Below are 25,784 nucleotides of genomic sequence, written 5' to 3'. Positions count from 1 at the left end.
GGTGTTGAAGAGACTGCAAAACCTTTTGCAGTGGTTTAGAATTCTGAGGATAGGGAAGGAAAAGGTAGAGCCATGTAACAGCCTGCCCTCTGTGAAGCACAGATGAGTAGGGTATGAGTTACATTTTTATAATTCATAAAATAACAGTTCTGAAATCTGCCCAAGCAAAGTTCCTGTGGTTGGGCTGAAAGTAGTCTATTGTCTCTGGCTTTTCTGAGCTAAGTAAAAGCACCAGAAAGGATAATTTTGACACCGATTGCGCCATTGTAATGTGATCCCTTCCTCTGTGAACACTGACAAGGAGAACTGTAATTGTTGACATGGGCACCGGTGGAGATCAGTATGTCCAGAGGACTGAAAATACTTTCCATTCTTCTTTAACACTTTTAATTTAAAGATCAGGTAGCAGTCTTTGCTTAAGGCTCCCTCAAGGAAAGGAGTACGTGCTGACATTGGGTTGCTGTAAGAAATCAAGTGAGCTGTACTTTTCACTTTTGAATTCTAAAATCTGGATCTCTGGGCATCCTGATCTAATGGAGGATGTGTGGCCAGCAGGAGCAGGGAAATCATTCTGCCCTGTACTCTGCATTGGTTAGGCCACACCTTGAGTCCTGTGTCCAGTTCTGGGCCCCTCAGTTTAAGAAGGACATTGAGACACTTGAATGTGTCCAGAGAAGGGCAAGGAGGCTGGGGAGATGCCTTGAGCACAGCCCTGTGAGGAGAGGCTGAGGGAGCTGGGGTTGCTTAGCCTTGAGAGGAGGAGGCTCAGGGGAGACCTCATTGCTCGCTACAACTACCTGAAGGGGGGTTGTAGCCAGGAAGGGGTTGGTCTCTTCTCTCTAGCAACCAGCACCAGGACAAGGGGACACAGTCTCAAGCTGCACCAGGGGAAGTTTAGGCTGGAGGTGAGGAGAAAGTTCTTCACGGAGAGAGTTGTTCGTCATTGGGATGTGCTGCCCAGGGAGGTGGTGGAGTCACTGTCCCTGCAGGTGTTCAAGAGGGGATCGGATGTGGCACTTGGGGCCATGGTTTGGTTATGAGGTGCTGGGTGACAGGTTGGACTCGATGATCTTTGAGGTCTCTTCCAACCTTGGTGATACTGTGATACTGCTCGCTGCAGGGAGGTTGGACTAGATGACCTTTGGAGGACCTTTCCAAGCCATTCTATGATTCTATCTCTCTCAACCATGCACATTGTTGTAGTATGAAAACACAAGAGTTTATTTTTCTATTTAGAAAATAAAGAAGAAAAAACCATTGAAATATTTAAATCTTTGGGCTTTAAAAATATGTTAAATTACTTTTCAATGTGACTTTTGTTTCTTTATATTTTTTAACCGTATTTAAAACTATTCTAAAGTTTTATTAATGAAATATTGAAAGATGATGAAGTAATCTGAAATCTCACCATTTCCATCTGAAGAAATTCATTCCTCAGTAATTTTTATTTGGTTTAGAGCTGGCTTGGTCACCTGTGCTCTGATGAGTGCCATTTTTAATTAACCTCCTTGTAAATTATCATTCCCACTTATGCAACTAGTGAGAGGAGAATTCTCTGTGTATGACATTTAGGAAAGGAGGCTTTTGAATGTGTGCAGCAAAGAAGATGGCAACGACTTGTAATGTGAAAAATAAAGTGTAATAAACCATCTGAGGTCTTTCTGCACTATGCTGCTGGTGCAACTACATGTGTTACTCTAAGGGACTGAAAGAAACCTCTCTGAGCAGTGGGATGAGTAGTGCCATGTCATGTGTGTCATGGCCCTCTCACTATAGAAAGGACATTGAGGTGCTGGAGCATGTCCAGAGAAGGGCAATGAGGCTCATGAAAGGCCTGGAACACATGGCCTATGAGGAGCAGCGAAGGGAGCTGGGGGTGTTCAGGATGGAGAAGAGGAGGCTGAGGGCAGACCTCATCTCTGTCTACAGCTCCCTGATGGGAGGTTGGAGTGAGGAGGGGGCAGCCTCTTCTTGATGACAAGAGGCAGGACCAGAGGAAATGGTTCCAAGCTGTACCAGGGGAGGTTCAGAGCAGACATTAGGAAATATTTCTTCATTGAAAGTATTCTCAAACCTTGGAATGGTCTGCCCAGGGCAGTGATGGCGTCACCATCCCTGGGGGTGTTTAAGCAGCCTGCAGTGCTTAAGAGACATGGTTTAGTGTTGACCCTTCAGTGCTGGGTTGAAGGCTGGACTGGATGATCTTTGAGGTCTCTTCCAGCCAGAGACATTCTGTGATTCTGTGACTATGGGGCAGCCTTATTTTGACTGCTAATTAACTTGTCAATATTTGCCCATTCAAAGATCCAAATGTTCACCTCTGAGAAAGGATCTTCATTTTTAAAACCTATATTTCTGATTCATAAGATGTACATTGTTACAAAACACATAAAAATCACCTCTTTTTTTTTTTTCTCCCCCCCATTAAAGAGCATATGGGTCAGCACCTATGTGATCACAATATGCTTTGCTGCTAATGTGGGCCTGCTGTATGGCGTTGTCTGCACTGTGGTCATCGTCACTTTCCGCTTTCCCAGGTGAGAAACAATTCACTGAAATGTTCTAGTGGCACATCCTCCTGTGCTCTTTCTGGCATACTGCTTCACATAGACATGCAGCACCCTAAATTCAACAGTGAAGCTTCAGGTTGCAGAAGATTCCAAGGTAAGACAATAGAAAAGGAAAAGTCCCAACTGTACATTTACTGTAGGCTTAGGATCCCTAAAACAGTTCCTCCTTTGGCATTACACATCTGTGTGGTTCATTAAGTGAATGTTGCATCAGATCAACATAAAGATAAGTTTTATTTAGTTTGTGTTTTTTTTCCATTAAATACTTCTTTTCTCCTTAAGGATAAGGTATGTCTGGCAAGCCTTAGTAACTGAGCACCTTTATAAAATCCTAGATGCTGTATTGTACAGGAATGCTAGAGCAGTGTGCCCAGGTGGCCAAGAGGGCCAATGGCATCCTGGCCTGCATCAAGAATAGTGTGGCCAGCAGGAGCAGGGAAGTCATTGTGCCCTGTGCTCAGCACTGGTTAGGCCACACCTTGAGTCCTGTGTCCAGTTCTGGGCCCCTCAGTTTAAGAAGGACATCGAGACACTTGAAGGTGTCCAGAGAAGGGCAACGAGGATGGGGAGAGGCCTTGAGCACAGCCCTGTGAGGAGAGGCTGAGGGAGCTGGGATTGTTTAGCCTGGAGAAGAGGAGGCTCAGGGGAGACCTTACGGCTGTCTACAACTCCCTGAAGGGAGGTTGTAGCCAGGTGGAGGTTGGTCTCTTCTCCCAGGCAACCAGCATCAGAACAAGAGGACACAGTCTCAAGCTGTGCCAGGGGAAGTTTAGCCTCAAGGTGAGGAGAAAGTTCTTCATAGAGAGACTTGTTAGCCATTGGAATGTGCTGCCCAGGGAAGTGGTGGAGTCACTGTCCCTGGAGGTGTTGAAGAGGGGATTGGATGTGGCCCTTGAGCCATGGTTTAGTCATGAGGTCTGTGGTGACAAGTTGGACTCAATGATCCTTGAGGTCTTTTCCAGCTTTATTGATTCTATGATTCTATGCTGTATCCTAGGTGCTATGTTATACAGGAATGCTAGATGCTGTATCCTAGATGCTGTGTTGTACAGGGCTGACATTTGCACTGGTAATATACATTAATGAAACAGAACTGCACAACTAAGATGGAATAGTGGAGATTTAGCCTGGAGATTAAGAAGAAATCCTTTCCAGTGAGGGTGGTGAGACCCTGGAACAGGTTGCCCAGGGAGGTCATGGACGCCCCCTCCCTGGAGGTGTTCAAGGCCAGGCTAGTTGAGGCCTTGAGCAACCTGGGCTGGTGGGAGGTGTCCCTGCCCATGGCAGGAGGCTTGGAACTAGTTGATCTTTAAGGTCCTTTCCAACCCAAACCATTTTATGATTCTTTTTTGAAGTTGCAGATTATATATTCGCTACTTGACTTGAGAATAGCTCTCTGACCAGATACAACCCATTAATGAAACACAAAATTAAGACTTGATTTACCAGAAAATTCCATAATTCATATTGTCAAGGTAATATTGTGATTTTTAAGTGTGATTTTTACTCTTTAACTGGATCATTATCATGAAAAATAAGCTCTGTAGGCATGAATAAACATACAGAATGGCTCATTGCAACTTCAGATTTCTCTGCTGCAGTTTTGTGGTGTGTATCTCCCTGCTCCTGTTCCAGACTAATAATGATTTGCCTTACAGATTTTCTCTGTGTATTGTTTACAGAGCAAAGACACTAAATCTGAAGGATGTAAAGGAAGTGGAATATAAATACAAAACAGAGGACAACTGTGTAAGTTAAATTATCTTTTTGTGTATGTGCTACACCATTTCAGATTTGTTTATATTCTGTAGTTAATTACTGGATTGTAATCAGTGAGTCGAAGGAATGTTTTTATGATACGACCATTTGAAATCCAAAGCCAGTTTGATGTAGTAAATACAAAACTAGTCTGGGCCATCAGAAACTGTTCCTGGTTCTGCTGCTGATCTGCAAAATTAAATTAGGCATGTCCTCTGAGATCTGTCAGTGTTAGTTTATTTGGTAATTTTAGTTCAGCAATTGTTCTTTGTAAAACTTTCCTAAGTCTAAGAGAATCTCTTGGCAGCAAGGGCAAGGGCCATCTGAGCAGGCAATAGTTGTCTCTATATTCATAGCAGATTTTCTCATTTCCTGGAAGCCCTTTGATATCCCCATCCTCCACAATCTCTTTTCTCACCCCTTGCCTGCCACCAGCCCCTTGTGACTGAGGTGTGTGGCTGGGAGAGGAGGAACAGTAACATGATGGTCTCAGACTGCTTCACACATTACACCACCCTGTACTCAAACAAGGGCACCTGCACCTGAGAAATGGATGGAAGAACCTCTCCCAATGACTATGCTTTAAAAATCTGACTTCTTGCCAATTTAAACCTGCCAGTCAGAGATTTTAGGTTCTTTCAGTTATTTTTATTGCAGTTATCATGGAAGTTGCTTGCTGTGAAGTCTGTGGTAAGAAGAGAAGGGTAATGATGCAGAGAGGTGAACTCCCAGGCAGTCAGCAGCCAAGAGAGATGCAGAACCATGTGTCCTTTCAGCACAGAATCCTAGCACCAGAACAGCCTGCCTCCTCCACTCTTCCCGTTTCTACCATGTCCCCTTTTCTTTCCTAGTGCTTGTGCAGGGTCTTATGTACCAAATGGCAATGTACTCAGCAGTTATTGCCACACTACTAAGATGCTCTCCTCTGAAGAATTTATTTTTTTCTGGCAAATGTTTTCCATCAGAACTATCTTGGGCTGAAAATCAGAAGTTGGCTGAGGGGCATTTTGCTGCTTTGGCAAAGGGGCAGCTTTGCTGCTGTGAACGGCACATGAGAATGGGGAGGACTCTGAAATGTGACTTCAAAATACTGCAGTTGAGGCTGGCCCAGCTGCCAATTATTATATCACTTCTAATTCTTCAGACAAATGCTGGGGTAACTTTGTTATGGATAGATAACCAACATTTGACCTTTCGTCTTCTCCCCCCCCCCATCAGTTCATGCAAATCTCTATGCATATTTTTTTCTTTCCCCAGCTAATTGTTCTGCTGCTTTTTTCTTTCTTCAATCAGGAAGATTAATACCAGTAACCAAGTAATAACAAACTAGTGTCTGCAGACAGTGGGGAAAATAACATTTTGTTAAGAAAGCAGATTGCTCAAGAGCTCATTACACAAAACAAAGAAGGAAACTATTTTTTAGGTTTTGAAAAATGCCTTTAATTGGATTTGGAGTCACTGGGTTGCAGCAGGCATTTAGGGTAATTTTTAATGTATGAATGTTAGACTGATCCAAGTTCCCCTGGTGAAAAACAGCTTAGACATAAATAACAGGACTTTTAAATATGGAAATAGGCAAGCTTAATGATCTACCCTGCCACTGAGGTCTGTGGATTTATTGGAGCTATTTCATCAATAGGAGAAAAGACATTTTAATGTAGAAAAAATCAAGAGGGTATTTAGGAGCTTCTGTGGAACACATTTCATCACAGGCACTCTCCCTGCTGAACTATCATGCAAGCACAGACAGTGCTGTGCAGAGTGCAAGGGACAATTGCTGCTGTCATTCCAAGTGACAGTGGGAATAGGCCACCTGAGAAAATATTCTTCCTTTCTTAACAAGGACACACCAAAGAGGAAGTCCATTTGTCTGAGAGTAGTTCTTATTAAGAAAGCAGATAGAACTAAACCAGAGTCAGGAATAAGTGAAACCAGTTTAGTACAGCTCTCCTTGATCATCCTGGACAGAAGATTGTGACTCTGTCATCTGCTTCCTTTGGCCCTCACTATTTGAGCCTTTCAAGTTTTACACCTCATATTTTTGGAAGCTTATTAGCTTATTGATCATCATTGATCCTTGCACATCAGTCTTCCTTTTCTTAGTTTTCATCTTCCAGTTTGCCAGTTCCGGTATGGCACCGGAACTTGTCTCCACACCAAGCTGTGTGTAGTACCTTTTTTTATGGGAAGCTGTGGCATGTCAAAGTGTTTCTTCATTTAAGCATTGATTGCCCTTATGTTAGAGCTTTGGTTCATGTAATCCCAGCCATTTTAACTGCTAGTTAGGCTTTGCCTCTAGTCTGCCCAAGGCATGTTGGTGACGTGCTGTTTACCACAATCACATTCGTAGGTATACTGCAAAAAGTCCCCATACATAATCTGGGCTGTGTTGCCTCAGTTTGGGATGTTTGAAATGTTTCTTTTGTCTGTATGATGGTCACTGTGGTGGTGTCTGGGACATCATCTGGTTCCCAGAAGTCTGAATAGCAGTTTACAATAAGGAGGTAGTTTGTGTGTTTTGTGGTGAAGATTTCCATTCCTGGTTTGCTTGAAGGTCTGTTGGGAAAACTGCATCCCTTCAACACAATCCCACGCTGCAGTGTCTGCGTCAGCTTCACTTACTTGTGTTTGGTTGTGACCTGGTTGCATATCTCTGACATTTGTTAGGAAGAAGAGAGGCTTTTTGAGCCTGTATTACCTTGTGAATTCTTGGTTTTCACTTGTAACCCATTGCCACAAGGTTGATTTTCAGGTATTTTCAGGATTTTTAAAGAAATGAGTTTGGGCTTTAGTCTCCAAACCCCAGACAATCTTTTCAGCATGGTGTTATTTTCACTCCACAGGAATCATTAAAACAGATAAAGATAATTTCAGTCAACAACCCATTAGTCTTCCTGAATGCCAGGAAATTCCACACTGACCTGATAAAGATAATCCAAAAGGATAGCAGGAGCAGCCAGCCCTGTGAAGACATGAACAAGGTAGGATGTGCTATATGCTTCAGTAATCCTGGTGACAGACCATCTCTTGGAGAATGCAGTCAGATTCTGAGACAGGTATAAAAAGGCAATATTGTAAGTGATTAATTTAGTCTAGAATAAAGTTAATCCTCATCTTAATTAGAGTCAAAATTACAGAATAGAATAGAATAGAATAGAATAGAATAGAATAGAATAGAATAGAATAGAATAGAATTAACCAGGTTGGAAGAGACCTTCAAGATCATCATGTCCAACCTATCATCCAACACCATCTAATCAACTAAACCATGGCACCAAGTGCCTCATCCAGTCTCCTCCTATACACCCCCAGTGATGGTGACTCCACCACCTCCCTGGGCAGCACATTCCAATGGCCAATTTCTGTTGCTGTGAAGAACTTCTTCCTAACATCCAGCCTGACCTCCCCTGGTGCAGCTTGAGACTGTGTCCTCTTGTTCTGCTTGCCTGGGAGAAGAGACCAACCCCCAGCTGGCAACAACCTCCCTTCAGGTAGTTGTAGAGAGCAAGAAGGTCACCCCTGAGTTTCCTCCTCTCCAGGCTAAGCAACCCCAGCTCCCTCAGCCTCTCCTCACAGGGCTGTGCTCCAGACCCCTCCCCAGCTTTGTTGCCCTTCTCTGGACACGTTCCAGCAAGTCAACCTCCTTCCTAAACTGAGGGGCCCAGAACTGGACACAGGACTCGAGGTGTGGCCTAACCATTGCAGTGTACAGGGGCAGAATGACCTCCCTGCTCCTGCTGGCCAGGATCCTGTTCTTGATGCAGGCCAGGATGCCATTGGCCCTCTTGGCTGCCTGGGCACACTGCAGGCTCATGTTCAGCCTACCATCGACCAGTACCCCCAGGTCCCTCTCTGCTTGGCCGGTAATATCTCTATTAGTTCTGTATATGTTCCTATGAGAGACAGTAAAGCATTGATCCAAAACTCTTCTCAGTTTCTGCTGGAGCTAGCATAATGTCAGCTGCTGCAAGGTTGTGATTTTGACAAGATAGTTGAATAAAATGTGGATTTTTATTAATTTTTTTTTCTTCTGGACCTGAGTCCACAAGAGCTGGACACTGCATTTCTGTTTCTAACTAGAAACATTGGAGAGTTCATTTTTGTTTGCAACTCTAAACAATTCCAGGAGAATCAGGAAGAAGGTACAAACTGGCTGAAGGCAGTGCTCCTTTTTCATTTTCTGCAGGGATTTTACTGGCAAAATAAACAGTACATAAATGATGTACAACTCAGGTTTGAAGAAAATCTCCATAAGTATAGTATTTAAGCTTATCTGCACAAAACTATGGCAACCTCCTACAATACTTCCTAAAAGGGATTTAAAAAAATGCTGTTTTTTTTTCTGTCATTACAATGAAGACACTTCAGTACCATACAGTGCTTAGTCTGGACATATTTTCATCCAGTTTGGCAAAGTGGGCAGTGGAAACTGCAGCTGATTCTTTGAGGGGTTGTTAAAACACTGCCCAGCAAAGTGTGTCTGCTACCTCTGCTGGCTCCTGTGCTACCTACACCTACTCTGGCGGTAGCCTCTGCTCGTTGCTCAGAAATTCAGCTCCGAAATTTTGCTGTTTTTTTTTCCTCTTGGTTCTGCTAGGCTAACTGCTGTGGATTAGTAAGGTAACAAATGCCTAAACAGAGAGAAATTACTTAGGATTTGCATGGAATTAATTTATGAGTTAATTTAAGAAGTTTAATAAGTTAATTAATAAGTGTTCTAGGAGGCAGATTTTATTGTCTGTCTCTTCTGTAAGGTCCTTGGCAGGACAGATGCCTGAAATACTGTGGTATAATTACTTTTTTTCTGTGGAGTAAAATTCTTTCTGTAGCATGGGGTAATGGGAGAAAAAGAAATCACACTTTGAATTTTGTTTCTGTGAATTATTTCTGGTTTTAACTCATATTTCTACCAAGCACCTCACATTCATATTGAAATCATTATTGAAAACAAACCTTCAGATACAGGAAATTAAAACACTCGTGTGTCAAAAATGTTGTCACTAAATTATTTGCGTAGCAGATGAGGCTGAAGCAATTACAAAATGAATCAAAAGCTAATCTCACCAAAATCACTGGCTAGAATTTGTCTTTGCAAGGTAATTTTCCCTATCTTTTGACCACTTCTTAACCAGTCCTTGCTTCCCCAAAAGCATTATTTTCATCAGATGTTTTCTAGTGCATCCAGACTCGACAGAGGTTGAGTCATCCAAACAGTAAGAAAACAAATATCAGTTTGGTGTAACATTAGAAGAATACAGACAAACAGACTCAGCAGATACATATCCATCAGAGTGTCGCATGATTTGGGAGAGAAGAGGTTCACTTTGAGAAACTGAATTCTTATATATTGCACTGATTTTTTTTCTTGGTGGTTATATATTAGCCTATTTTTCCTTGGTGTTTTAATAACTTGTTGCTTTTATTTCAGTGTGAGCACAACACATTACTCTCTTCATTTTCCAATGGAAGTTGCCATGGTGAGTTGATTGTCTGTAAATGATATAAGTGGTATGAGAACCACTGATATAAATGATATAAGAACCAAGATGTGCAAATGGCTCCACATTTTTTTCTTTATTTCTAGGTGAATGGAAGTTGTCTGGAAATTAATGTTTTCAGTTAGAGCAAACATTTGGTGAAGCAGGGGTGCTAAACACTAGACTAGACTAGAATTAACCAGGTTGGAAACCTTTGAGATCATCGAGTCCAACCTATCATCCAACACTATCTAATCAACTAAACCATGGCACCAAGCACCCCATCCAGTCTCTTCCATCCAGTGTCCAACTCTGCTAGTCTTGGCCTGACGGTTCCTGTTTTAATTCATTTCTTGACTGACTTTTTAAGACATCAAAAGCAGGGAAGCCATGAAAACACCTTTTCTGCAGGAGTCTCTGCTTATTTCTTTGTGCATACTGGGACAAGTATGCAGTAGTGGGAACTGCTTCCCATGTTACTGCCTGGATTGGTCTTCAAACAAAGACCTAAGAGGCTGTTTTGCTAAGCTCTGGTGTAGGTTTTTTGTATTCACAGTGGGACTTGAATGCTAGCATGCAAAAGTTAATATAGGATAAGACTAAAGCCATGTTAAATCTTTAAAGCCACTTAGGAGAAAACCTCAGAAAATATCAGCTGAATTATCAGTGACACGATGGCCACCACTATTGTACCATATGTCATTAACATACAGAATAAAGGGAAAAAAAGCCCCCAAACCTAAGGGTTTGCTTTCAGTTCAGGATTAAACTGGATAATTCCACTCTTCCCACATGGTATAACACTTAAATCAAACTAGAGCACACACATTCCTATGGGAGATCTGTGGCAACCTTTTGCAGAAGATACTTTACACAGATGACTTCACTGTGGATGGATTTAGAACGTCGTATTTACTTAGCACCATTACAAATCTGCCCCTTGGATAAATTCTAAAACACCTCAAGAGTTTAAAATCTTTATCTCTGCTCTATCAAAAGCGTTTAGCTTAACCCATCTTTACATTCAGGATTCCTTTGCTTCATTTTGTTTTTAAAAATTACTTCAGTTTTGTGAGTTATGATAACTAACATTTGCTCCCAGAGCAATGTAAATAAGATGTGCATTATTTTCTGCTTTTCCCTTTATGAAGGCCAGGAATCATTTATCTATGTGCTGGCTCAGGATGCATTTACTACAGACTATGCCTGAGGCAGTAGAATGAGTATATGACCTTCACATATCTTACTAATGATTTCTTTTCTCTCCATCATTGACACATGACAGTCTATAAAAAAACCCAACCAAACAAAAGGCAGCACTCTAAAACCTTAGGAAAATGAATCATTCCACTTGCAGATTCTTTCTCCTTATGGGTGGAGGTTGGTTAAGCCACAACCATAGGCACAGCAGAAATGTATGCCATATCAGAACTTCAAAAAGAGATGTATACTCTGTGTATCCCGTGTAAACTCTTCCAAACAAGCCAAGATATCATCCTGACTCAATTAGAAGTGGGAATTTGAAGGAATGCTGTAATTCTTGAGACACTATTCCTCTCTCTAAACCGTCTCACTAATAATGTTGTGCCTGTTGCTACTTCATCCCGTTGCTTCGAACCTCCTTCATTTGTGCATCTAAAATGTGCCATTTGCTTGACTAATACCCTAGTACATAATTATGACATTTTAATTGTGAGGGTTTGGGCTTCATTTGTTAAACTATCATTACTCTCATGTGCATTTCTTGATTGTACTCCCTTTAGCTGAAGTTTTTCATTTCTCAAATATGTAGGTGAGGCTTTGGGATCCTGTCACAGCGAGCCATGTATTCTGATACTAGACTGCAGTGGACTGAATCTCTTTGACTACACTGGAGTCTCAGTGCTGCTTGAGGTATTCATCATTCCAAACAAATTCTGTGCAGAGAAATATAATTACAGATATGAGTTACTGGAGCAGGCTGCTCGTCAGCTCATCTATGCGAGTGGATAAACATATCGCTTGTGGAAAAGAAGAATGGAGATTTGGTACTAAACTGCACTGTACAGAATAAATACATAATACAGAATTAACCAGGTTGGAAGAGACCTTTGAGACCATCAAGCTCAACCTATCACCCAACACCATCTAATCAACTAAACCATGGCACCAAGGGCCTCATCCAGTCTCCTCCTATACACCCCCAGTGATGGTGACTCCACCACCTCCCTGGGCAGCACATTCCAATGGCCAATCTCTCTATTTGGGAAGAACTTCTTCCTAACATCCAGCCTGACCTCCCCTGGTGCAGCTTGAGACTGTGTCCTCTTGTTCTGCTGCTGGTTGCCTGGGAGAAAAGACCAACGCCCACCTGGCTACAACCTCCCTTCAGGTAGTTGTAGAGAGCAAGAAGGTCTGTCCTGAGCCTCCTCTTCTCCAGGCTAAGCAAGCCCAGCTCTCCTCACAGGGCTGTGCTCCAGACCCCTCCCCAGCTTTGTTGCCCTTCTCTGAACACATTCCAGTACTCCAACATCTCTCTTAAACTGAGGGGCCCAGAACTGGACACAGGACTCAAGGTGTGGCCTGAGCAGTGCTGAGTACAGGGCAGAATGACTTCCCTCCTCCTGCTGGCCACACTGTTCCTGATGCAGGCCAGGATGCCATTGGCCTTCTTGGCCATCTGGGCACACTGCTGGCTCATGTTCAGCTGATGTCAACCAGCACCCCCAGGTCCCTTTCTGCCTGTGTTTATATATAAAATGAGAAAAAAACCAAGCAGAGATTTTGGGTTCAAATATAAGTACCTCTATGTAGTAAGAGTATATTTATTAAAAAAAATCAAACCAACCAACCCAAACGAAACCAACAAACAACAAAAAACCCAACCCAAACAAACAAACTCAACCAACCAACAAACCAAAAACCAAACCCCCAAACCTTTCTAGCTTATTGAATATTTAGTCTCTGTGAAGGCAAACACTTGCAAAGAAAGAATAAAGAGCAATTTACTGCAGAATGTGGCATGATGGTTGTGGTGCTTTTCTGAAAGGCTGCTGGTAGTCTTAAAGTTTCCTAGGTCTGAGTCCTGTCTTTGTGAACCTGTAGCTAAACACATGGAGAGGAGATGTGGGGCTAGCAGGAGCAGGGAAGTCATTGTGTCCCTGTACTCTGCACTGGTTAGGCCACACCTTGAGTCCTGTGTTCAGTTCTGGGCCCCTCAGTTTAAGAAGGACATTGAGACACTTGAAGGTGCCCAGAGAAAGGCAGTGAGGCTGGGGAGGGGTCTGGAGCACAGCCCTGTGAGGAGAGGCTGAGGGAGCTGGGGTTGTTTAGCCTGGAGAAGAGGAGGCTCAGGGGAGACCTTCTTGCCCTCTACAACTACCTGAAGGGAGGTTGTAGCCAGGAAGTGGTTGGTCTCTTCTCTCAGGCAACCAGCAGCAGAACAAGAGGACACAGTCTCAAGCTGTGCCAGGGGAGGTTTAGACTTGAGGTGAGGAGAAAGTTCTTCACCGAGAGTGTCGTTCGTCATTGGAATGTGCTGCCCAGGGAGGTGGTGGAGTCCCCATCCCTGGAGGTGTTCAAGAGGGGATTGGATGTGGCACTTGGTGCCATGGTCTAGGCATGAGGTCTGTGGTGCCAGGTTGGACTCGATGATCCTTGAGGTCTCTTCCAACCTTAGTGATACTGTGATACTGTGAGATGGGAAAACTTGTAGAAAAAGGAGAACTGGAAAAAAAACCAAACAACATCTAAAAATAGAGTAAAACTTGCAAGATTTTAAGTCCAATGCAGGTGTAGTTCTTAGCAGAGTCGTGGAGTACTTCGAGGAGGGGTGGGAAGTTAGTGTGGGTTTGTGGTGTTTGCATTATGGAAGGGCTCGCTCTGGTGGCTGCTGGCAGTACCGCTTCAACAGCAGCTTCCCCTCTCTCCTCCTGCTCCAAGTAGTCTCCTTGTGCCTGCTTTACTCTCTGTCGGTGTTTTAACCAGTGCTTTTGGATTTCATCTTTTCACACCTGTAGGTTTACACGGACTGTAAAAGCAGACACATCGATGTGCTGCTAGCACACTGCAAAGGCAAGTATCAGCTGCCCGCAGCCTTTGTAATGGGATGGTTTCTACGTCCCCATTACCTTATCAGTGCTCATGTGTTTGTTCTATTGCAGCTTCCTTGGTCAAAGCAATGCAGTATGGTGGGAATCTGGAATCTGAAAATCCTGTCTTCTTTGAATCTATTTCTTCAGCAATCGATGCCATTCGGATTCAGAGAGTGAGGCTTACAGCAGGGGTAGGTGAAGGCTGGAGAGCTTCCTGGCTGCTCACAGCAATTTGTTAAGGTCTGGGGAAATCTTGTTTACTTGGTGAACCTTTGGTGTAGAAATATTTATCTGTCTGTTGTCTACAAGGACTCCTCAGGCTTGGAGTGCAGCTATCAAGCCTTCCCTGCCAGCACTTTTCTCCCTGTCATAGTTTCTCCTTTCACAGCAGCTTCTTGGTCTCCCATGCTAAACCCAGAGGTGCTGTGTTGTGGTGCATTCTCCACTGGAAAGCATAATGTCATACAAAGACACCTAACACAGTCTCTTGGTGAGGCAAATTAACTGGTACCCAGTTCTGCAGTGCTGAAGCTACACTGCTCTGCTCCTCAGCCTGGGGTGCTTAAAGCTCCTTCACACAGCACAGTGACCAAACTCTTCTGGGTCCTTAGCAAGTTTGTTTTGAGCTAATGAGCTTTACCCTGCCCTGCACTGTAGCGTGCTCTGATGGCTCACTGGTGGAAACTGAGGAGAGGAATTGCAGAAGGTGGAAGAGAGAGCTAGAGGGAGAAAGAAGGCTTGGCTCAGAAATGCATTTCCTCACTCTGTAATGTTTGCATTCTTTTTGAAGAGGCTACAGACCTGAGCTTCCCTCATGAACTGTGAGCCTTTTGCATTCTAATCCGTGTGAGGTAACTGAGTATGCATTGTAAGTACTGTGCTTTCTCATGGTTGCATTTATGATTCCAAATACCACCAGAGCTTAGCTCAGAGCCTTCTCCAAGAGACATTGAGCTCATCATGCTCTCTGGTTTTGGGTTGTGGGGTGGGGTTGGTTGGTTGGTTTGTTTTCCTATTTATACTTCATTCAATTAGAATTGCCTATGGACAAAATCACTTTCCTTTGATTTATCCAGATAAAATGGTTTGGCACAGTTGGTCAGTGCATTGATGAGTCAAACATGCTCTCACAGCTTTCCAACAGGTTTTTTCTGTCATTGCCCTGCAAAAAATAAGTTACTGAAAGGGTAAATGCAAGACAATAATAATGGAGATGTTTATTGTGTATTTTTTTCTGGGTCTGATTAGATGAACTGGGGTGATTGTTGCATTATAAAATATCTGCATTCTTTATGAGCATTCATTAACCTTCCTAACATTGTTTGGTAAGACAGTCATGTCCTAGCATTTCTGGAAATGGGACATACAGAGCCCAAGACAAACGCTCAAAGTGAAAAGGGGGACTTAGAGTTTGGAAAGCCACTCTTATGGGAACTGATCCCATGTTTCCACCATGGAATCATAGCATCAGCCAGGTTGGAAAAGACCTCAGAGATAGCATCATCATAGTATCATAGTATCAGTCAGGGTTGGAAGGGACCACAAGGATCATCTAGTCCCAAGCCCCCTGCCATGGGCAGGGACACCCCACACTAGATCAGCCTGGCCACAGCCTCATCCAGCCTGGGCCTAAACACCTCCAGGGCTGGGGCCCCAACCACCTCCCTGGACAACCCATTCCAGGGCTTCACCACTCTCATGGGGAAGAACTTCCTCCTCCCCTCCAGCCTGAATCTCCCCACCTCCAGCTTCATTCCATTCCCCCTAGTCCTATCACTACCTGAGATCCTGAGCAGTCCCTCCCCAGCCTTCTTGTAGCCCCCTTCAGATACTACAAGGCCACAATGAGGTCACCTCAGAGCCTTCTCTTCTCCAGACTGAACAGCCCCAACTCCTTCAGTCTGTCCTCACAGGAGAGGTGCTCCAGCCCTCTGATCATCCTCCTGGCCCTTCTCTGGACACCTTCCAGCACCTCCAGATCCCTCTTGGAATAGGGGCTCCAGAACTGGAGGCAGTACTCCAGGTGGGGTCTCAGCAGAGCTGAGCAGAGGGGGAGAATCCCCTCCCTTGCCCTGCTGGCCACACTTCTCTTGCTGCAGCCCAGGCTCTGCTTGGCTTTCCGGGCTGCAAGTTCACACTGAGAGCTCCTGTTGAGCTTCTCCTCCCCCAGCACCCCCAAGTCTCTCTCCTCAGGGCTGCTTTCCAGCCAGTCCCTGTCCAGCCTGGCTTTGTGCCTGGGATTGCCTCCACCCAGATGCAGGACCCTGCCCTTGGTCTTGTTGAATCTCATGAGGTTGGCTTGTGCCCACCTCTCCAGCCTGTCCAGGTCCCTCTGGATGGCATCCCTTCCCTCCAGCCTGTCTGCTGCCCCACACAGCTTGGTGTCATCAGCAAACCTGCTGAGGCTGCACTCAATGCCACTGTCCATGGCACCCACAAAGGTGTTGAACAAGCCTGGTCTCAGGACTGATCCCTGAGGGACTCTGCTTGTCCCTGGCCTCCCCTGCTACATGGAGCCATTGACAGTCACTCTTTGGGTGCAGCCATCAAGCCAGTTCTGTATCCATCTATTGGTCACCCATCACACCCCTGTGTCACCAGCCTGGAGACGAGGATGTGGTGCAGGACAGTGTTGAAGGCTTTGCTCAGGCCCAGGCAAACGACATCAGTTGCTGCCCCTCAGCTATTAATGTTGTCACCTGTGCAGAGAAGGCCACCAGGTTGGTCAGGCAGGATTTGCCCTTGGTGAAGCCTTGCTGACTGTTCCCAATCACCTCTTCACTATTCTTCTGAGTCAGCAGTGCCTCCAGGAGGATCTGCTCCATGATCTTTCCGGGCACAGAGGTGAGACTGCCTGGCCTGGAGTTCCCTGGCTCCTCCTTCTCACCCTGTTTGCAAATGGGGGTAATGTTTCCCCTTTTCCAGTCTGTGGGGACTGCCCCAGGCTGCCATGACCTTTGGAATAGACTAGAGAGGGGTTTAGCAACCTCCTCTGCCAGTTCTCTCAGTAGCTGTGGGTGTACCCCGTGGGGTCCCATGGACTTGAACACTTCCAGGTTCTTCAGGTGATCACCAACCTGACCTTCCCTTACCATGGGCAGTTCTTCCTCCCCATCCCTGGCATTGTCTTCCATGACATCAGGAGTGTGGCTGGAGGCCCTGGTAGTCAAGACTGAGGTAAAGAAGTCATTGAGTACCTCAGCCTGTTCCTCATCACTTGTGGCCATGTCACCAGTTTCCTTTCTGAGGGGGCCCACACCTCCCCTAGGCTTCTTCTTCCCATTCATATAGCTGCAGAAGGTCTTAGTGTTCCCTTTAGCCTCCCTGGCTAGATTAAATTCAAACTCTGCTTTGGCTTTCCTAACCAGGTCTCTTGCTGCCTGGGCAGCTTCCTTATATCCCCCTGTTCTAGCTCTCCTTCCCTCCACTGCCTGTAGAGTTTCCTTTTAAGTGACAGTGTGTCCAGCAGCTCCTTGCTCATCCAGGCAGGCCTCCTAGCATTCTTTCCTGCTTAGCACCTTTTCTTGTTGGTTCCTCTACCATTTGGAGGAGGAAGTTGTCTTCTATGCAGTCCAGGAACATCCTGGATTGCTGGTGCCTTGCTGTGTTGTCCCTCCAGCAGATCTCAGGGTGGTTTTAATCACCCATGAGGACCAGGGCTTGTGAACTGGAAGCCGCTTCTATTTGCCTGTGGAGGGCCTCATCTGCTTGGTTCTGCTAGAGAGGTGGCCTGTAGGAGACCCCCACAGTAATATCTCCTTCCCCTGTCTTGCCTTTAACTTTAACCCATACACTCTCAAACAGCTCGTCATCCCTCCCCAGGTGGAGCTCCATTGATTCCAGCTGGTTGTTGACATAGAGGGCAACACCTCCTCCTCTCCTTCCCTGCCAGGCCTTCCTAAAGAGCTTGTACCCATCTATCCCTGCATTCCAGTCATGGGAATCATCCCACCAAGTTTCAGTAACAGCCACTCTGTCATAGCATCCCAGCAGCACAGTGGCCCTTAATTCATCCTGTTTGTTGCCCCAGCTGTGTGCATTTGCACAGAGGCACTTCAGCTGGGCTGGCCCTGTCCTCCTCTGGTGCCAGTTCCCCTCGGTTTCCACAGAGTGTCCTGGTGCATCATTCGTGGCTTGCTTCAGGGCAGCAAGTTGAGAGCCCTCACCAGCTCTCCATCCCTCTGCCTCTGGTGAGCTGCCCTCTGTTTGTCTATTAACCCCTATTGCCTATTTGTCTATTAACCCCTCCCCCCTTCAAATCTAGTTTAAAGCCCTATCAATGAGACCTGTCAATTCCTCATCAAGTCCAAGATCATCAAGTCCAACCTATTACCTAATGCCTAACACCTCCTGACTAATAGCTGGAAGACAAATCAACACTCTGAATGATGGCTTAGCAGATTAATCTGGAAGGCTTGCACAAAGCCTCCAATTACAAGTGTAATTATGAACAATGTATGTATGCTGCTGATGCTTCTTCAGAGTATTTATTGTAAGTGGTTTTGGTATTATGCTTTCCTTGTGCTTGACCCCTGAAGATAAGATGAACAGGAGTGAAAAGGCAGGTAATGGCAATAGCAGCACTGCTCTGTCACTTACAGTCTATGTACTTCTTCTGTGCCATTTTAAGATGCTGAGCTTAGAAGGCATTTTTACATGGAGGAAAAATAGCAGCAGAGGGTAGGATGGGATAGGATAGGACAGGACAGGGTAGGGTGGGATAGGATAGGACAGGATAGGACAGGGTAGGATAGGATAGGATAGGATAGGACAGGGTAGGGTAGGATAGGATAAGGTAGGGTAGGATAGGATAGGATAGAATACATAGAATACATAGAATAAACCAGGTTGGAAGAGACCTTCAAGATCATCGCGTCCAACCCATCAACCAATCCAACACCACCCAAACAACTACCCCATGGCACCAAGCACCCCATCAAGTCTCCTCCTGAAAACCTCCAGTGATGGCGACTCCACCACCTCCCCAGGCAGCCCATTCCAATGTGCAATCACTCTCTCTGTATAGAACTTTTTCCTAGCATCTAGCCTGAACCTCCCCTGGCGCAACCTGAGACTGTGTCCTCTTGTTCTGGTGCTGGCTGCCTGGGAGAAGAGACCAACATCCGTCTGTCTACAACCTCCCTTCAGGTAGTTGTAGAGAGCAATAAGGTCACCCCTGAGTCTCCTCTTCTCCAGGCTAAGCAACCCCAGCTCCCTCAGCCTCTCCTCACAGGGCTGTGCTCCAAGCCCCTCACCAACTTCGTTGCTCTTCTCTGGACTCGTTCCAGCAAGTCAACCTCCTTCTGAGGGGCCCAGAACTGGACACAGTACTCAAGGTGTGGCCTAACCAGTGCAGTGTACAGGGGCAGAATGACCTCCCTGCTCCTGCTGGCCACACTGTTCCTGATGCAGGCCAGGATGCAATAGGATAGGACAAGGTAGGGTAGGGTAGGGTAGGGTAGGGTAGGGTAGGGTAGGGTAGGGTAGGGTAGGGTAGGATAAGACAGGGTAGGGTAGGGTAGGGTAGGGTAGGGTAGGGCAGGGCAGGGTAGTGTAGGGTAGGGTAGGATGGGATGGGATAGGAAGGAGTTGGAGATTTATGGAGAGAGATTTGTTCCAATTTGCATTTCCACTTCCCTCCACAGCAGGAAATTTTCTTTCACTGGTGGAAAGGCAGAGGCAAGAGGGTTTTGTGGTTCTTTTTTTGCTGCTCTTATCTACATCCTCCAAGGAAAATGTTGTGTATTTCTCATTTTTATCTTGCTGAGTTGATAAGAAACTCATCTGTTGCTTTATGCAGTTCATCCTTATCATGAATCACTTTTTTTTTTTATTTGTTGGTCTTTATAATGGTTGCATTTTCAGGCCAGCACTGCTTCATCTGCTGATTTACATTATATTCTAGGAAAACATTATAACCTTTTTTTCCCTGTCTCTCCCATTTTAGAATTACAGCAAGTTCAGTGAACAGAGTGAAGTTTGATATCAACCCATGGAATACGGCTAGTTTCATCTACTCAATGAGAATGAGCTGCACCATGGTTTCTTTTGTATGCCATGTATATTTGCTGCATTCAGTAATGACAGACCTGCCATTCAGAATCAAATAACCTTTCAGCTGCCATCAGCCAGAGTGCTCATGCAATGGTTCTATAGAGGGTTTATATGATATTTTTGTATACATTTAGAGCCACATTAGTAGAAAGCAGACCTGAGGTACTAGCTGTGTTTACCAGTGAAGTGTATTCTTCTAGCTATCTCCTGTTGTAACATTAGTTGTAGTATGCATCAGTAGTTTTGTGCATGGAATAGTGACACATTATGAATTGTTAAACTCAACATGTTATAGGTGATGCAGGAAGCCACGTACCAGTGCACACTTTGATTCTAATGCCTTTGCTTCTCCTTTCTTCTCTTCAGGACAGCCAGTTGCATCATATCACAGTTAATGCATTCTGCCATTTCTTGTACTTGGCTTTGTATGCTTTTTAATGCCTGACAAAGGTCAGTGAAAGCAGAGAAGGCAGATGTTATGCTGACTAAGTGCACCAGGTTGTGTCCTGCTCTACTAGCTGCTGTGAGTTATTATGATGGTCTCCTATGTTATCCAAGCCACAGGTATTCTTTAGCTCAGACTGAAGGAAAAAGAACAACTGGTAATATTTCTCCAAAAGTTGTTCTTGTTCCCAGCACAGAGTAGTCTGCTTTTCCAGTTGGAGCTGTGACACTCTCTTATTTTATTATTTACGTTTTTGTGGTGGTGAATTAGTCAGGTGTGGAAGCTAAGGATCACGGAATCACAGAAGGTTAGAGGTTGGAAGGGACCTGCAGAGCTGATCGAGTCCAACCCCCCCTGCCAAAACAGTGACAGAAATGAGAGTAGAGGGGCACGGAAGGTCTGTGCCACATTTCAGCCCCAGTCCCCAGGTGCAGTACTGTGAGCAAGCACACAAATGGGGTGGAGGAATTCAGTCTGAGTATTTGGCTTGTAATTATGGGTTGAGAGCAATCAGATTATTTTATTCTCTCAGTATCAGGTTCGGTGGCAACATGTAACTTGCTACCTCTTGCCTTGGTGCCATTCATGAACACTAGCAGTAAAATATGAGTTCAACAAAACTCAATCAAACCATGGGAAAGGATGAGGAAGCAGAATTTTCCCTCACTGACTTTAAAAACATTATGGAAGCTAAAAGGTAAACTCTGATAGCGCAGACATAATGGCCTTCTTGATACTAGGGGGAGGAGGCTTTTCTTCTGCTCTGGGTGATTCCACACTAGTAGGAGACAGTGTGAGAGAGTCATGGGGGTTTTACCCTTTCAGTTATAGGTGTCTCTTGGAGTTATTGCCCACTTTGTCCCACGGATGACCAGAAGTGTTGTATGTGTTCTTCTGAGACTGCTTTCACAGTTCCTACACAAAGGAGTGATTAGTAACTGAGAAGCCTGTTCTACACAGCAGAAATAAGTTCTGTCTATTGTCCCAAGCACATTTCAGATGCTGTAGTTGATTGCAAATGACTCATTACATCCTCAGACTGAAAGCAGGCTATAACATTTGATTAATAATTTCCTCAAACGGTTTTAGTAATTTATTAATGCTTTAGAAACTATTTGCCATGTACTTTAATTGTAGAAGCATCAATTTTATGTCACAGCTGAATGGACTCTCCACTTAACTGCAAATTGAATAAATGAGCAAATGGTATCTTTTCTACTATGTTTGGCATTTATTCTTTGACAGCTGAATGTTTTCTTTCTGAAAATACACAGATAAGTTGATTAATGAAATTGTTTCAAATAAGGGCATTAGCAAAGACAGCAGCTACCAGGAGACTTCTGGGTTTCCTCCGAGTGATCATGGACATGGAACAAAAGAGGTACTTTATAAGAGCCCTGGAGCAGGCTGCCCAGAGAGGTTGTGGAATCTCCTCCTCTGGAGACTTACAAAACCCTCCTGGATGTGCTCCTGTGTGGCCTGCCCCAGGTGATTCTGCTTTGGCAGGGAAGTTGGACTGGATGATCTCTGGAGGTCCCTTCCAACCCCTAATTCTGTGATTACGTGGTTTCCATTTTCAAATACTTTCAGAAGGAATAACTTTCCCCACATCAAATTAGCTGTTTTTTGGATGGACATCTATCTCACATAAGCCCAAGGACCTTCTTTGAGCTTGTGACCACTGTGATACAGTGTCCTTTCACAAAGTGTTTGATCAGCATAGGATTTCAGATTCAAAATGTCTTAATGCTGTGATTGCTGCTTGGTTGTCTCTCAGGGCAAAGCCAGGGATGAAATACATTTTCCTTTGAACATTCAATAATAAACTTAAATTTCCTAACCTTCCAACACTGGGCTTTCAGATACTTGTGAGATATTCTTGTAATGGATTTTACCATATATAATGAACCCCATTTTCTTCTCTTCCTGACAATATGTATGGTTAATTAGATCCTCATTCTGGCAAGTGGCACCACTTAGGGTAGCTGCTTCTCAGCAGAGCAAAGCACTCAAGACACCCACGAAAATAGCTGTCCTTCAATTGCTTCTCAAACACCTGGAGGGAGTTTAAGCTCTGTCAGACCACAACTGCTTTACAGAACCGTGGTTAATGGGTGAGGGAGGTTCATTTCTCTTTCACCACAGACCTAGATGCAGAATCATTTCACTGCTGATGCACTTGTAGAGTCAGCTGACAAACAACTGCTCAGTTCTTTGGTGAAGATCTAAGGAACCATCCCAAGCCTTGTAGATTAACTTTAGTATAAATTGCAATCCTTTTCTCAGTGCTTTTTTTGTAGAGACTGTCCTCTGGCTTCCCTCTGGGTCTCAGGAAGAAATACTGTGTAAACAGATAGGAGCTTAACCCAAAATATTCTGATTAGCTGGAATGGAATGGAATAGAATAGTTGAAACTATGATGATCACCTAATTCAACTGCTGTGTAATCTAATAGAACAGACTATGTGTGCTCTTTGGATTCAGAAGGGTGAAGTGAGCCAAACTCACTCTGCAGAGTTTCTACTCACAGCAATGCAGGCCCTGATCTTGCTCTCCAGACAGAGGTGAGGTACAGCCAGCAAGAATAAGGGGTTTAGTTATTGTGCCCTCCTATACAGATGTTCATCCTTGTACCTTTCAGCCTTATTTACCTGAGCATCCCCAGGGAGTTCTCAGAACAAAGGAAGGTTTTATTAAGGGTGCTGGCATACACAAGTTTGTGCAGTGTTAGCAACAAGGGCAGAGGCCTGCAGAGTGCAAAGCTCCATCAGCTCTTACTGATATCTAGAGGATCAAGAGGCTGCACCTTCTAGCAGAGAGCTTAGAATAGAATAGAATAGAATAGAATAGAATAGAATAGAATAGACCAGGTTGGAAGAGACCTTCAAGATCATCGCATTCAACCCCTCAAGCAATCCAACCCACCTAATAATAAACCATGGCACCAAGCACCCCATCAAGTCTCCTCCTGAACCCCTCCAGTGATGGTGACTCCACCACCTCCCCAGGCAGCCCATTCCAATGGGCAATCACCCTCTCTGTATAGAACTTCTTCCTAACATCCAACCTAAACCTGCCCTGGCACAGCTTGTGACTGTGTCCTCTTGTTCTGGTGCTGGCTGCCTGGGACAAGAGACCAACATCCGCCTGCCTACAACCTCCCTTCAGGTAGTTGTAGAGAGCAATAAGGTCACCCCTGAGTCTCCTCCTCTCCAGGCTAAGCAACCCCAGCTCCCTCAGCCTCTCCTCACAGGGCTGTGTTCCAAACCCCTCACCAACTTTGTTGCCCTTCTCTGGACACCTTCCAGCAAGTCAACCTCCTTCCTAAACTGAGGGGCCCAGAACTGGACACAGGACTCAAGGTGTGGCCTAACCAGTGCAGTGTACAGGGGCAGAATGACCTCCCTGCTCCTGCTGGCCACACTGTTCCTGATGCAGGCCAGGATGCCATTGGCCCTCTTGGCTGCCTGGGCACACTGCAGGCTCATGTTCAGCCTACCATCGACCAGCACCCCCACGTCCCTCTCTGCCTGGCTGCTCTCAGCCACTCTGACCCCAGCCTGTAACTCTGCATGGGGTTGCTGTGGCCAATGTGCAGAACCCGGCACTTGGATGTGTTCAATCTCATGCCGTTGGACTCTGCCCATCTGCCCAGCCTGTCGAGGTCCCTCTGCAGAGCCTCTCTACCGTCCAGCAGATCAACTCCTGCCCCCAGCTTGGTGTTGACAGCAAATTTACTGATGATGGACTCAATGCCCTCATCCAGATCATCAATAAAGATGTTAAAGAGCACAGGGCCCAGTACTGATCCCTGGGGCACACCACTGGTGCCTGGCTGCCAGCTGGATGTGGCACCATTCACCACCACTCTCTGAGCTCAGCCTCCAGCCAGTTCCTAACCCAGCTCAGAGAGCTGCTGTCCAAGCCAGGGGCTGACAGCTTGGCCAGGAGTTTGCTGTGGGGGATGGTGTCAAAGGCCTTGCTGAGGTCCAGGCAGACTCCATCCACAGCCTGCCCCACATCCACCAGGCAGTCACCTGCTCATAGAAGGAGATCAGGTTGGTGAGGCAGGACCTGCCTTTCCTATATCCATGCTGGCTGGACCTGATCCCTTGGCCATCCTGTAAGTGCTGTGTGATTGCACTCAAGATGACCTGTTCCATGACCTTGCCTGGCACTGAGGTCAGGCTGACAGGCCTATAATTCCCTGGCTCATCCAACCGGCCCTGCTTGTGGATGGGTACCAAGTTGGCCAGCTTCCAGTCTTCTGGGACCTCTCCAGTGAGCCAGGACTGCTGAAAAATGATGGAGAGTGGCTTGGCAGCTCATCTGCCAGCTCTCTCAGCACCCTAGAATGGATTCCATCTGGTCCCATGGACTTATGGGGATCCAAGCGGCTGAGGAGATCTCTAATTACCTCCTCCTGGAACAGAGAGAAACTATGCAGCTCCCTTGCTCCTTCTGCCAGCTCTGCAGGCCAGCTGTCTGGAAGATGTTCTGTCCTGCTAGTAAAAATTGAGGCAAAGAAAGTGTTAAGTACCTCCGCCTTTTCCTTATCTTTTGTTACAACATTCCCCTCTGTGTCAACCAAGGAGTGGAGGTTGTCCTCAAGCAAGCCTCTCATTTATCAACATGTTTCAGCTAATGAACCCAATAAGTTTGCTGTTCTGAGTAGTAAGCAATCCTGGAAAGCTAGCTGTTCACTTCGATCCCTACATGTGAGCTTTGATGCCCAGATTTTACATTCCTGAATTCAAAAGGTATGAGTCATCTAGCTCAGAAAAATCAGTTCTTCAATTCTGCCCTTTTTGGTGTATCCTGAAAAATGTTTTCAAGAGGCAAATTGTTTTCAAGAGGTGGCCTGAGAGTTTCAGAGATGTTACATTAGCTTGATGTGTTTAGGAAGTTTTAGCTGTTTCTTAGGAATTAATTCTAAGCCTTAGATGGCACAGGGGAATGGAAGAGTTATCCACAAACTTGAGGATGTGTGAATTGGAATATATTAAAATGAGGACCTGGCTGTATGCTTCTTACAGAATTTGTGTTTCACACATTCCAAAACAAAGCAAGCAATAAGGACAGAGAGCAAAAAATAAAAAGGAATGCAAACTGATGGTAAGAAATGAACACAGTGACAGTTATAAATTAGGCTTAAAATATGTAATAAAGCAAAGACTGTTAACATTATATTTATGCAAATGAAATGTTCCTAATTCTCATCATATGGCTCCCATTTTAAAGGTTATTAGCCCTGATTCTACGATTCAAGTGTCACAAGGTCTGGCTTCAGCTGCTTTGACATAATTTATTTGACAGCTCTGTGTGTCATAAATATATAATGTGATAAGGAAAGGTATCTGTGCTGCTGAATGAAAACATTAATGAGTGTGAGCACTGCTTGACATTT

General features: G+C 45.0%; 1 protein-coding gene across 1 annotated transcript in view; it reads left to right on the top strand.

Annotated features, from left to right (window-relative positions):
- The window catches only part of SLC26A7 (solute carrier family 26 member 7), a 70,484-nt gene extending 50,623 nt beyond the window's left edge, over positions 1-19,861 (top strand). Inside the window, 9 exon segments of the mRNA XM_054167210.1 lie at positions 2,431-2,537; positions 4,253-4,319; positions 7,172-7,309; positions 9,757-9,805; positions 11,598-11,698; positions 13,804-13,858; positions 13,948-14,090; positions 14,092-14,298; positions 19,826-19,861. Of these exon segments, the coding sequence (XP_054023185.1) occupies positions 2,431-2,537; positions 4,253-4,319; positions 7,172-7,309; positions 9,757-9,805; positions 11,598-11,698; positions 13,804-13,858; positions 13,948-14,090; positions 14,092-14,298; positions 19,826-19,861 (903 nt within the window).
- The last annotated feature ends 5,923 nt before the right edge of the window (positions 19,862-25,784 follow it).

Source organism: Dryobates pubescens, chromosome 14 (assembly GCF_014839835.1).
Source record: "Dryobates pubescens isolate bDryPub1 chromosome 14, bDryPub1.pri, whole genome shotgun sequence".
Lineage (NCBI taxonomy): Eukaryota > Metazoa > Chordata > Aves > Piciformes > Picidae > Dryobates > Dryobates pubescens.
This window is presented reverse-complemented; position numbering and strand designations above follow the sequence as displayed.